The 14,304-nt window shown below is 38.3% G+C and overlaps 2 protein-coding genes across 3 annotated transcripts in view; one reads left to right on the forward strand and one right to left on the reverse strand.

The window, feature by feature from the left end:
* Gbf1 (golgi brefeldin A resistant guanine nucleotide exchange factor 1) overlaps positions 1-7,888 on the reverse strand; it is a 295,142-nt gene extending 287,254 nt beyond the window's left edge. The window contains exon 1 of the mRNA XM_071610962.1: positions 7,882-7,888. The gene's annotated coding sequence lies outside the window, so the exon portion shown is untranslated. The remainder of the gene's footprint in view (positions 1-7,881) is intronic.
* Armh3 (armadillo like helical domain containing 3) overlaps positions 1-14,304 on the forward strand; it is a 184,564-nt gene that overhangs the window by 18,461 nt on the left and 151,799 nt on the right. For both annotated transcript variants that reach the window (XM_027930424.2, XM_027930423.2), the window contains exons 5-8: positions 102-209; positions 7,489-7,581; positions 8,855-8,929; positions 9,048-9,134. In XM_027930424.2, the coding sequence (XP_027786225.1) occupies positions 102-209; positions 7,489-7,581; positions 8,855-8,929; positions 9,048-9,134 (363 nt within the window). The remainder of the gene's footprint in view (positions 1-101; positions 210-7,488; positions 7,582-8,854; positions 8,930-9,047; positions 9,135-14,304) is intronic.

Genomic DNA, 14,304 nt, shown 5'->3' on the forward strand with positions numbered 1-14,304 from the left:
AGGTGGTTCTGAGGTTATAATGTGAGGCTACAGATGTAGTGAGCGCCCTTCTAGTTTGGAGACTTCCTCTATAGAAACAATTCTTTCTTTTACTTCTGCAGACCTTGTGTGCACTTATTCGAGGAGTCCATCAAAAGAATAAGTCTACCTCTGGGTTTGATATTATCAACATGCTGATGGGCTTTGACAAGGCGGAGCTTTGCATGAAGGTGAGACATAAGCTGCTGATGTGCCTATGAATGACTGCTTCTAACAGTTGTTCATGAATGTCATCTGCAGAAAGTTGTACTAGAAGATTTGGATTCTCATAGCTATATATGATTAAATTTGGCCTTGGACTTTTTGTGTGTGTGTGTGGTGCTGGGGATTGAACCTAGGGCCTTGTGTATGTGAGACAAGCACTCTACCAACTGAGCTATGTCCTCAACCCAGATATTTTTATTTAATAGATTTTGTTTATCTGAATCAAGGAAAAATTTAACTTTAAATTTGAATTAAGGCAGCCCAGCACAGTGGTGCGTGCCTGTATCCCAGCGACACGGGAGGCTGAGACAGGAGGATTGTAAGTTCAAAGCCAGCCTCAGCAAAAAGCAAGGTGCTAAACAACTCAGTGAGGCCTGTCTCTAGATAAAATACAAAATAGGGCTGAGGGTGTGGCTCAGTAGTAGAGTGCCCCTGAGTTCAATTCCTGGTACCCCCCCCCCCCCCCCCCCCGCAAAACAAAATTGAATTAAAAATCCTTTTTCTACAGGATAAAGGTTGAACAGTTTATTATTGTATCATGTATTTGTGTGAACATTACGAATTTAAATAAAAATATAACAAATGAATATACAAGGGTAATTTTTATTTTATTTTATTTTTTGAAACTTTGGGGATCAAAACTAGGGTATTGGCACCTGCTAGGCAAGCAGTCTGCCACTGAGCTACAACCCCAGCCCTTATCAGGGTGTTTTTTTCTCTTTTTTTTTTTTTTCCTTTTTTTGAAATGGTGTCTCACCATGTTGCCTAGGCTTCTCTTGAACTCCTGGGCTTGAGCTCCTAAGTAGCTTGGATCATAGGCATGTACCACCATGCCTGGCTCAGACTTTTTTTTTGTTATCTACTTTTTGGCATTATCTTCTTTTAATGGGGGGGTTGACTTTTTTTTTTTAATTTTAATATTTATTTTTTAGTATTTGGTGGACACAACATCTTTGTATGTGGTGCTGAGGATTGAACCCGGGCTGCACGCATGCCAGGCGAGCACGCTACCGCTTGAGCCACATCCCCAGCCCCTATCTTCTTTTAATGATAGCAGCTTCTTCTTCTTTTTTTGTAACTTTATTTTATTTATTTTCTTATGTGATGCTGTGGATTGGACCCAGTGCCTCCACATGCTAGGCAAGCATTGTACCCCTGAGTCACAACCCCAGCCCCTCATGATAGCTTCTCGATTCGTGTTTCTTACAGTTCACTCTTTTTTTTTAAAAATATTTATTTTTTAGTTGTAGTTGGACACAATACCTTTATTTCACTTATTTATTTTTATGTGGTGCTGAAGATCGAACCCAGGGTCTCGCACATGTGAGTCGAGCGCTTTACTGCTGAGCCAAACCCCAGCCCCCGCTTCACAAAAAAAGTATATAATCTAGTGGGTTTTAGTATAATCACAGAATTGAACAACTATCTCCACTATAAATTTCAGAACCCATTTCATTACCTTTGAAAAAAACCCTATACCTATTAGCAATTATCCCATTATTCCTTATTATCTCTTCTCCCCAGGCACTAAAAATCATTAGCTTGCTTTTTTATTTTTTATTTTATTTTTTGGTACCGGGGATTGAACCCAGGAGGCGCTTAACTACTGATCCCCAGCCCCAGCCCTTTTATATATTTTTATGTTAGAGACAGGGTCTTGCTAAATTTCTTAGGGCCTTGCTAAGTTGCTGAGGCTGGCTTTGAACTTGTGATACTCCTATGTTAGCCTCCTGAGCCACTAGGATCACACACGTGTGCTTCCATGATCACAGGCATGTGCTACCATACCCAGCCATTAGTTTATGTGTTTCTCCATTCTGGACACCTCATATAAATGAAATCATAATCATATGTAGCTTTTTTTGGGGGTGGGGAAAGGTACTGGGGATTGAACCCAGAGATGCTATCAATGAATTACATCCTCAGTTATTTTTATTTTTTGTTTTGAGGCAGAATCTTGCTAACTTGCCCAGGGGCTGGCCTTGTTTGCGATCCTCCTGTCTCAGCCTCTGGAGTTGCTGGGATTATAAGCACGTGCCAATGTGCCCATCACCATTTTTTTTTTTTTTTTGGGTAATGGGGATTAAACCCAGGGCGCTTAACCACTGAGCCACATCTTTTTATTTTGAGACAGGGTCTCAGTAAGTTGCGTAGGGCCTCACTCAGTTGCTGAGGCTGACTTTGAACTTGAGATTCTTCTGCCTCAGCCTCTGAGCCACTAGAATTATAGGCATGTGCTACCACACTTGGCTCAGCACCATGTTTTTAGTAGTTTTTTTTTTAAATATTTATTTTTTAATTGTAGATGGACACACAATCTTTACCTAATTTTTATGTGGTGCTGAGGATCGAACCCAGTGTCCCATGTGTGCTAGGCGAGCACGCTACCACTGAGCCACAACCCCAGCCCCTCAGCGCCAAGTTTTTAAAGTTCATTCTTATTATAGGACATAGGAATATTTCATTCCTTTTTTGTTGCTAAATAATACTTCCTGGACAGATATACCATATTCTGTTTATTTCATTGCTCATATGAGAGACATTTGGTTTGTTTCAACATTTTGGTTATTATGAACATTGCTGTTCTGAACATATGTATAAGGTTTTGTGTGGATGTATGCTTTCAGTTTTTTTGAGTATCTAGGAGTAGAATTGCTGGGTCATGTATGATAACTCTATATTTGATGAGCTGCCAAACCATTTTTTTCTTTTTTGGTACTGGGGATTGAACCCAGGAGTGCTTAACCCTTGAGTCACATTCCCAATCTTTTTATTTTTTATTTTGAGGTAGGTAGGGTCTTGCTAAGTTGCTTAGGACCTGGCTAAATTGCTGAGACTGGCCTCAAATATGTGATTCTTCTCCTTCAGCCTCCTAAATCTCTAGGATTACAGGTATGTGCCACCATGCCTGGTCTAAAGCATTTTTTTCTTATTAATTGTTCCATTTTATAGTATCACCAGCAATATATGGTAGTTTCAGTTTCTCCATATTAACTATTGTTTTTGTCTGCCTTCTATTTTTTAATTTTTATTTTTTTGAGAAATGTCTATTAAAATGCTTTGTCAGTTTCTAGATTGGGTTTTTTTTTTTTATTATTGAGTTGTAAGAGTTCTTTGCATATTCTGGATATATTAGTTCCTTATCAGATATATGATTTGCAGTATTTGATAGTTCCTCTCCTGTCACTCACTAAATTTAAATTAAGAAATTCCTCCTTACCCCTAGTACTAGGAATTGAACCCAGGAGCACTCTACTACTGAACTATACCCCCAGCCCTTTTATTTTTTATTTCATGACAAGATCTCACTTGCTGAGGTTGGCCTCAAACTTGGCAATCCTCTTGCCTCAGACTCTAGAGTAGCTGAGATTTTAAGCATATGCCACTGCACTGGGCTTGAGTTAAGAATTTGTTCCAGGGGCTGGGGATGTGGCTCAAGTGGTAGCGCGCTCGCCTGGCATGCGTGCGGCCCAGGTTCGATCCACAGCACCACATACAAAGATGTTGTGTCCCCTGAAAACTAAAAAATAAATATTAAAAAAAAAATTCTCTCTCTCTCTCTCTCTCTCTCTCTCATTCTCACTCTCTCTTTAAAAAAAAAAAAAAAGAATTTGTTCCAAATAATTTTTATAATGGTGAGGTTACTGGAAATTATGTATATACAATTGTGAATATACAAAGATTTAGTGCTAAGTGTCATTTTAAAACTCTGGATTATTAGTTTATTTATATATGTGTTATGGTAAAAATCTCAGATCCCTTCTTCATACTTATAGTTCTCCCCACCACCCCCAGTACTGGGATTGAACCCAGGGTTGCTTTTACACTGAGCTACATCTCTAGTACTTTTTATTTTTTATTTTGAAACAGGGTCTCAGTAAGTTGTTAGGTTGACCTTGAATTTGCAATCCTCCTGTCTCAGTCTCTTGAGTTGTTGGGATTACAGGCATGTATCATTGTGCCCAGTTCTTGTTCTAATTATTGCCTATATGCTTTTTTTTTTTTTTTTTGGTACTGGATTGAACTCAGGGGCACTAGACCACTGAGCCACATCCCCAACCCTATTTTGTATTTTATTTAGAGACAGGGTCTCACTGAGTTGCTTAGCACCTCACCATTGCTGAGGCTGGCTTTGAACTCACGATTCTCCCGTCTTAGCTTCCCGAGCTGCTGGAGTTATAGATGTGTGCCGTTGTGCCCAGCTATGCTTTTTTTTTTTTTTTTTTTTAAGATATCTTTTTTTTTTAAGTTGTATATAGACACAATATCTTTATTTTGTTTATTGTTTTATGTGATACTGAGGTTTGAACTCAGTGCCTCACACATGAGGGGCAAGCGAGCCACAACCTCAGCCCCTGCCTGTATACTTTTTTTAAAAATATTTTTTTAGTTGCAGATGGACACAATACCTTTATTTTATTTATTTATTTTTATATGGTGCAGGGGATCGAACCCAGTGCCTCACACACGCTAGGTAACCTCTCTGTCACTAAGCCACAACCCCAGCTTGTCTGTATATTTTGATGCTGTGTCTATCGAGGTTTAATATTTCTTCTTGAGCTTTTGTAAGTGCTTGCTGGATATTCTCTCTCACATATACCATAGATACCTCTTGGTTGACATTTCCAAAATGAAACTTATTGTTTCTCCTATACCTGTTCTTCTCATTCCTTTTGTTTTAGAGTGGGCACCTGTCTTCTCAGGCCCCAAGCCAAAAACCTGGGCGTCATCCTTGATTTTTTTTCCTTTCCATCTTTTTTTGTTTTTTTTAGTTGGAGGTGGACACAATATCTTTATTTTGTTTGTTTATTTATTTATTTTATGTGGTGCTGAGGTTTGAACCCAGTGCCTCACCCATGCCAGGAGAGTGCTGTACCACTGAGCCACAACCTCAGCCTGCCTTTCCCTCATTTTTATCTCCAAATGATCACTACAGCTAGTTTTACCTCAGCAGATTTTTTTCAAATCTGTCTTTTCTTCCCCTATTGCCACTGCTCTTTTATATCTCACCTTAACTATTATAGTGATGCCTTTATTTCTTCCTCTTTTTTTTTTTTCAAACTAAGGTTTGAACCCAGAGTTGCTTTACCACTGAGCCATGTCCCCCACCCTTTTTATTTTTTATTTTGAGATCGGATCTCTCTGAATTGCTGTCGGCTTCCTAATTTGCTGAGGCTGTGCTTAAATTTGTGATTTTCCTCCTCAGCATCCTGAATTTCAGGTATTACAGGCATTGCCACTGTGCCCAGCTTATTCATTCTTTTTTTTATTTTTTATTTTGTAGTTGTAGATGGACAGAATGCCTTTATTTTATTTGTTATGTAGTGCTCAGGGTTGAACCTAATGCCTCACATATGCTAGGAAAGCGCTGTGCCACTGAGCCACAACCTTAGCCCCAGCTTATTCATTCTTTTTTTTTTTTTAATATTTATTTTTTAGTTGTAGTTGGACTTATTCCTTCTTTTGACAAACATTTTTTGAGCTCCTATATGCTAGCACTTTGCTAGGCACTGGGGATACAGAGGTAAATAAGACATGGCTGAGGAAATTGATAGATTTGTTCTCTTTGGTCTCCCTTCCTCCAGGCTTACCATCTTTAAACCTCTCATCCACAGTGATACCAGAGTGATGTAACTTATACTCAGATCTTTTCTGCTTAAAATCCTCTATTAGTCTTTTTATTACTAATAGGATAAAGAAAACTCCCTAGTTAGCCTTATAAAACTTTCATACCTGTACCATATTTATTTCTCCAGTCTCGTCTCTCACCTCTATGCCTCAGCCTCATTCTTTATACTGCTCTAATAACAAACTACTTGTATTCCATCCCCATGCCCAGGGCCATTTCATTCCTCATGTGTCTTTGATCATGATAATGCCTGTCAGGAATCTCTTTCCTCCTCAAGTTTTAATTAATTCCTACTGATTTTGCAAAATCAGACTAACCTCTGAGGAGTCCTGGAATAGATGATTTTTTTTTTTTGTGTGTGTGTGTGTATGTTTAACTTCTGAGCCATATTCCCACCCCTTTCTTACATTTTATTTTGAGACAGAGTCTCACTAAGTTGCTTAGGGCCTTGCTAAGTTGCTTTGAACTCACAATCCTCCTGCCTCAGCTTCCTGAGCTGCTGGCATTACAGGTGTGTACCACTGCACTCAGCTGGAATAGGTGACTTTTGAGCTACTACTCTTCTTCCATGTATATTTCTGTCATTGTTAACTTTGAATTGATATTGTTTGCTTATTTTTCTCTCCCATTAGACTAAAAGCACCTCAAAAGCAAGGGTCACCAGTTATTTTTTCTTATACTCTTTGAAAGTACACTATCATAGTAGATGCTTACACATTTATTGACTTGAACTGAAGAAGCTTATTTTGAACTTATTCTCTGTTCAATTTTCTCCTCTATTTAACTAGAATATTTCCTTTCTTCTTCCATCTATTATAGTATATAAAAGTTTTATCTTTTTCTTTTCTTTTTTTTTTTTGATACCAGGGATTGAACCCAGGGGTGCTTAACCACTGAGCCACATCCCAGTCCTTTTTTTTATATTTTATTTAGAGACAGGGTCTCACTGAGTTGCTTAGGGCCTCACTAAGTTGCTGAGGCTAGCTTTGAACTTGCAATCCTCCTGCCTCAAGTATTTAAATAAACTGCTGATATTACATGCGTGTACCACCGAACTGCTGGTATTACACATGTGTACCACCGCACCTGGCAAGTTTCATCTTTTGATTAGTTTGAGTCTAAAAGCTGATTTTTAGTGCAAGAAATAAACTCAAATCATATTGTCAAGGAATTTGACCAGGATGGACACATCTTTGTTAGTACTTATGGCCAGTGATGCCAGTAGTGATATTGTCCCTTTGTCATTTCTTCAGTATACCTAAATCAAGTGATGATATCTCTATATACAGTTATTTAATCATTAGGTTTTCCTTTTTCAACTTACCCCATTCTAATCTGAAGATTTAAATATGGATGACAGGCTGCAAACATTCATTTGGTAGAAGAGTAAATTCTTCATTGTTTTGTGGAATTGTTCTCAAGCATTTCCCCCCAAATAGCTAGACTTTGAAACCTTCTTTTTCTTTGATTTTGCAAGGGCTAGGCCTAGGGGAATGATATAGTTGCTTCATGGTGCATTATTCACATTACCCTGTGTAACATAACCCAGCGTTGGGCAAAGATGGGATGTAGGTGTTTAGTGGTATGGCTTAATATTTAATGGTTCTCTTTCTCAGAACTTGATGGAGAGTTTGGATTCATTGCTTTGTGCAGAAGGTTCTGAAAGTCTGAAGAGTTTATGTCTGAAATTACTACTTTGCTTAGTGACTGTAAGTAATCCATTTATATGTTTGTCAAGGGTATTAACTGACAGCAGAGGCAAGCTTATTTGAATACTTGAGCCCAAAATTAGAAGTGAAAAGAGGAAAAAAAAATTCTCTACTGGGGTATTGCATCACTTCCTCTTATCTGAATGTATATAAGGTAGTAGTTGCCTGGACTTTTGCTTCCTGGAAGTTATTCTTTGGAGTAACTGCTAGAATTTTTAGCCTGCAGATGATGTGATACTTATCATTTTAGAAGGACCATTTTAGGGGCTGGGGATGTGGCTCAAGCGGTAGCGTGCTCACCTGGCATGCGTGTGGCCTGGGTTCGATCCTCAGCACCACATACAAACAAAAATGTTGTGTCCGCCGAAAACTAAAAAAAAAAAAAAAATTAAAAAAATTCTCTCTCTAAAAAAAAAAAAAAAATAGAAGGACCATTTTAGGAGAACTACAATCTTCTAGATTGTCAGATTTGTCCTCATCAGGTTTCACTTGAAAATGGCTCTTGTGATTCTGAATATTTTTATATGGTCTGGCTTTTATTTTATTTTTTTAAGAGAGAGAGAGAGAGAGAGAATTTTTTAATATTTATTTTTTAGTTTTTGGTGGACACAACATCTTTATTTTATTTTTATGTGGTACTGAGGATTGAACCCAGCGCCCTGTGCATGCCAGGTGAGCGTGCTACCGCTTGAGCCACATCCCCAGCCCTTATTTTATTTTTTAAAAATATTTTTTAGTTGTAGTTGGACACAATACCTTTTATTTATTTATTTTTATGAGGTGCTGAGGATCAAACCCAGGGTCTTGCATGTGCTAGGCAAGCGCTCTACCGCTGAGCCACAACCCCAGCCGTGGTTTTGATTTTATAACTAGACACTTGCCTCTACTCCTTAGTGGAAGGAGGGTGAGATGTTGTTTATATACTTCAGGTACTTCCCTTTTCCTTCCACCTCTTGAAGACTTTTGGATTTGTGAATGTCTTCTTGGGTATTTAAGGATTGAAATGCAGGAAACTATTAAGCAAATGCTTGTGAGAGCATGAGAGAAATAATAAGTTCAGATTTAGGAAGTTTTAATTTGCTAATTTCCTACCTTCATAGTGACTGCCTATTCAGGCTCTGGTAGCTTTGGGATGCTTATGCTTGTGAAAGGTCTACTAAGTATGTAGTAGAGTGTTTCTACATTTCCATTTCACTTAGACATTAGGGTAGGAGATACACATGAGATATCAAGTGCCTTAAAACAGACTTAAAAGGCTTTTTATTCCATTCAGGTGACAGACAACATCAGCCAGAACACTATCCTGGAGTATGTAATGATCAACAGCATATTTGAAGCAATTTTACAGGTAGCTTTGTCACCTCTTTGTCTTTTGGATAGATCATCTCCTCAAATGTTGTTGGTCTGTTTTCTCAGGTGCCAGGAGTTAGCAGTCAGGAGTTACATATTTCTGGTTCTTGTTACAGATACTTTCCCATCCCCCAAGTCGTAGAGAGCATGGGTATGATGCTGTTGTCCTCTTGGCTTTGCTGGTAAACTACAGAAAATATGAGGTAAGGGGATCCTGAAGGGCAGTTGTTCTTTTTATAATCTTCCTACATGTGGTACCTCTTAAATGTGGAAGATATGTTCTTGGTAGATAGTGTGAAGATTAATTTTGATAAACCAAATTCTTCAAATGCAATAATTAAATGCATGGGGCAGAGAATATAGTTGTTTAAAGGAATCTTGTAGTATAACCACTGAGTCACATCCCCAATTCTTTTTATATTTTATTTAGAGTCAGGGTCTTGCTGAGTTGCTTAGGGCTTTGCTAAGTTGCTGAGGCTGACTTTGAACTTTCAATCCTCCTGCCTCAGCCTCTGAGCTCTGGGATTACAGGTGTGTGCCACCATACCCAGCTCTCTGTAGTATAGTTTCTAATGAAGTATCTCTTAATGTAGTGGCTTCTAAATGCACTTATTAGAGTGACTTACGAATTTGTTAAAAAGAAAAAAGTTTTGGACTTTAATCTGGACATACCACACTGATGTAGAATTTTGTGGGAGGGGAGCTGTGAATCTTTTTAAAAACATTATTATTGGGCTGGGATTGTGGCTCAGAGGTAGAGCGCTCGCCTAGCATGCGTGAGGCACTTGGTTTGATCCTTAGCACGGCATAAATATAAAATAAAGACATTGTGGCCACCTATAACTAAAAAACAAAACAAAACAAAACAAAACCAAAAAACAAAAAAAAACAAACCCAACATTATTATTATTTTAGAAATCCCCAGTTCAGTAGGTTGATTAGTCAGGATTGGGAACCACTGACTTAGTGCATTTGGTTTGAAAGATTCTTATTTTTATTATATTTCCTTAATAAAGTCTGTTTGTATAAGTATTACTGATGGTTTGAAAACTTTTTCTGATTTTAATGAAAAAGTTGAAGGCAGGGCCTTACCCATATCAGTTCTGGAGTTGTCTTTGCCCCTGAATTAATTAGGGTACAGATTTTTGAAATGAAGAACAGATCCCAGAGATCAATGTGTGGGTTTGATATATGTACTTGGTTCCTTTCAGAAGGCAGAATACACCGAAAAGGAAGGAGAATACTCAGGGAAGACCAGGGCCTTCATTGGGGATTCCTTTTAAGGACAAGGAAGTTTTTCACATATAGTCCTAGACAACAGGAGTACTTTAGTAAACCAGGAAGTCATGCATTACTTGAGGCAATCTGACTTTCTCCCCTTAATAAGTAGCAGCAGCACTATGAGAAATGGGCCAGTTGGAGAGAAGATTTTCTTTTCTGAGCTTCTGGCTCTTAGTGATTTTTGATATGATTCCTAGTTAGAATTTATTTGGGCAGGTTCAAAGTGAGGGGTAACACAAAATCTGGAGCTGCTGCTGCTGCTGCTTCTTTTTTTTTTTTTGGTACTGGGGATTAAACTCAGAGGCACCTGACCACTGAGCCACATCCCCATCCCTATTTTGTATTTTATTTAGAGATAGGGTCTCATTGAGTTGCTTAGTGCTTCGCTGTAGCTGAGGCTGGCTTTGAACTTGCGATCTTCCTGCCTCAGCCTCCTGAGCAGCTGGGATTACAGGTGGGTGCCACCAAGCCCAGCTGGAGCTTATTCTTTTTTTTTTTTTTTTTTTTGGTGGTGCTGGGGATTGAACCTAGGGCCTTGTACATGCAAGGCAAGCACTCTACCAACTGAGCTATATCCTCAGCCCTGGAACTTATTCTTTTCTTTTTCTTTTTTTTTTTTTTAAATATTTTTTACTTGTAGTTGGACACAATATCTTTTATTTTATTTATTTTTATATGGTGCTGAGAATTGAACCAAGTGCCTCGCAAGTGCTAGGCGAGTGTTCTGTTGCTGAGCCACATCCTCAGCCTGTGGAGCTTACTCTTATAAGGAGGGATATGGAAGAAGGAAAGGCTATAAGGAGGAAATAATTAAAGAGGGACTGGAATATGGAAAAATGTTAATGTGTTATAAATCCTAGGAGTTGTTCATTTTTATCATCTTGGAGGACCTGATGAATGGGGCATACAACTACTAGCAAATATATAATTTATCACCAATACCTGTTTTACTGGTGATCTGAAGGGACTGGCATGGTAGCCATTGTGATCTTTGTCATGTGTGAATGCCTCTGGAGCCTTATTACAACAACAAGAAAAATAGCTGAGGAAAAGTGCTGAGGATAGTTAAAGAGAGTTGAGTTATGTGACAGGAATGCATCATCATCAGTAATGAATATTTTCAGAACATTCTGGTGGATGCAGGCTATTCTGAGGCAATAGTTTGGCTTTTCTAACTGTAAACTGAACCCAGGCTTAGCTCAGTAGGGCTTTCTGAAATGTCAGCCTGAAAAATTGGACCGGGCCAAGGAACTGGAGAAAATCACATTTCTGGAGTGAAGTATGCATCTTTGGTCTGTCAGATGCCCCCAGAAGAATTAATATAGTAGGCAGGGGCAAGCTGGTGGGCATAATTTATCTGGGCTTTGCAGCTTTTGTTATAAGTCACTCAACAGAAATCATTAAGGATGTCTGGGGACTGAAGAGCAGGAAGGTTTTTGACAGGAACACGAGGAATTTCAGATGAACATAGCAAAACCAAAAGCTGGTGAAATCTTATGAAAACTAGTAGTAAACTAGTAGTTTTCATAAGTAGAAGAAGGTGTACTAGGGAGAATAGCATTCTAGCTATTGCCAGAGTTGATCCCATGACAAGAAGAATAAAAATGAGTTCTAGAATGGTATAGAGGTTATTAGACAACCTAGATACCCAACTAAGAAAGTAAATGAAGTATTGGACATAAGGGATAGAAATCATGGAAAAGATGCCATGTAGTTAATATATCATCTAAAGAGGTAGAGGAGGCCCCAGATCAACTAACGAATAAACAAAAAGGTCTAGGGAAGAATAATGAAAATAACAAGTAAAACTTAGATCAGCCGGGTGCAGTGGCACATACCTGTAATCCCAGCAGTTTGGGAGGCTGAGACAGGAGAATCCTGAGTTCAAAGCCAGCCTCAGCAATGGGCAAGGTGCTAAGCAACTCAATGAGACCCTGTCTCTAAATAAAATACAAAATAGGGTTGGGAATGTGGCTCAGTGGTCGTGTGCCTCTGAGTTCAATCCCTGGTTCCAAAACAAAAACAAAAATTTAGTCAGATAAAGGCAGGATCCCATTGGAATGATTCTGTGAAGGTTCACTGAATTTGTAATTCTGTCCAGTGGGTAAAAAAGTAGATTCCCTCTAGTATTTTTTTTAAATCATTTTAAAAAATATATACATATATATATTTTTGTTGTTGATAGACCTTTATTTTATTTATATGCGGTGCTGAGAATCAAACCCAGTGTCTCACACATGGCAGGCAGGTGTGCCACAGCTGAGCCACAGTCCAAGCCTACCTCTAGTTTTAAAACTGACCAGCACAACATGAGTAAGTGCCCAGAGTGGGGGTTATCTACACCTGGGTTATGCTCCCCTCTACAAAGATGGAAATCACTAGCAAGAGATTGCCCTTCCCTCTGAAGGCATGAGGGGTCATCTGTTCTAGTTATGGCTGTTCTAGAAGTCTGAAGATGGCTACATCTCTTCAAACTGCTTTTGATCAACTGGTTATCACCTCAGGAGAACCTCTGGTGACTCTAAGTCCAGGTAAACATACTAACTTCCTTTAGGATATGGGGCTTAGTTCTCATGCTTAGTTGAACCTCCTGGACCCGCTTCTAATCAGACTTGTGTTGTGACTAGTATTGATGGAGCCCCAAGGCCAAATGGTTTATAAAACCTCTAACTTGGTCAGTGCTTGACTTGGAATGCTTCTCTTTTTAGGAGTAATGGGGTTATATCTGAGGGCATTGATAGACTTCTATAGTTGGTGTTCTCGAAATGATTTTGATATGCCTGTGTGTCCCTGCACTCCTGATTTAATTCAACAAGATCACAGGTGGTGATTTTTTATTGATATGAATAAATTATTGATCAGTTTGGGAAAAAAAAAGTGACCAGCACAACAGGTTCAGTATTAATGATAATCAATGTCTAGAAGAATAGAAATTTTCACACCATCAAGATCCTGGCCTTCTAGGCTGGTCAAGTCATTTGAGATGAAGTGACACAGATCCAACTGCTATCCTGAGCATGGTATATCACAGAAATCACAAAATTGTTTATTACATCTACTTGGAAGTTGTTCCTTTTCTTTTTTTCCCCCTTCTCTCTTTTGTCTAAAGAACTTTTCTTTGAATGCTAATAATGTTAAAGGGGACAAAATAACAGCTACCAATTATTATTATTATTTTTTAATATTTGATTTTTAGTTTTAGGTAGGCCTAATATCTTTATTTTATTTCTATGTGATGCTGAAGACCAAACCCAGTGCCTCCTGCATGCTAGGCGAGCACTCTACCACTGAGCCACAACCCCAGCCAGTTTTTTTTTTTAAATTTTTATTTCTGTAGTTGTAGATGGACAGAATGCCTTTATTTTTTTAATGATTTTTATTTATTTATTTATTTAGCATTACAATTCTTCAGAATGCCTTTATTTTATTTGTTTATTTCTTTTATGTGGTGCTGAGAATCGAACTCAGTGCCTCATGCATGCTAGGCAAGTACTCTGCCACTGAGCTACAGCCCCAACCCAGCTACCAGTTATTAAGCTCTAACTATATGCCAGATATATGTTAAGGATTTTACATGTTTTATTTAATTAAAGTATTTTAGCAGTCCCAGGATAAAAAATATCCCCATTTTACAGTTGAAGAAATTGAAACTTAGGTTAATTAATGTGAACTTGTCATAATTAATAAGAAGAGGAATTGGAACTCAGACCTTTGCTTTTAGCTGCTTTGCCTTTTCCTCAGCTGCTGCTGAAGCATATGCTGGTCTTAGTAATCAGATGATTCTTTCTGTTACCTAACACTGCCTAATTTTGGGAAGCTGAGTGACTAGGACTTGGAAAAATTTTGCCAAGAAACAGTGGTCTCTTGGTCTATCCTTTCTTTCCTTTTTTAAATTAATTAATTAATTTATTTATTCATTTTTATTAGGGTATTGGAGATTGAATTCAGGGACACTCTATCACTGAACTTTATCCCTGCCATTTTTATTTTTTGTTTTGAGACAGGGTCTTGCAAAATTGTCCATGCTGGCTTCAACTTGTAATTCTCTTGCTTCAGTCTCCCAAGTTGCTGGGGTTATAGGCATGGGCTACT

Source organism: Marmota flaviventris, chromosome 4, assembly GCF_047511675.1.
Source record: "Marmota flaviventris isolate mMarFla1 chromosome 4, mMarFla1.hap1, whole genome shotgun sequence".
Lineage (NCBI taxonomy): Eukaryota > Metazoa > Chordata > Mammalia > Rodentia > Sciuridae > Marmota > Marmota flaviventris.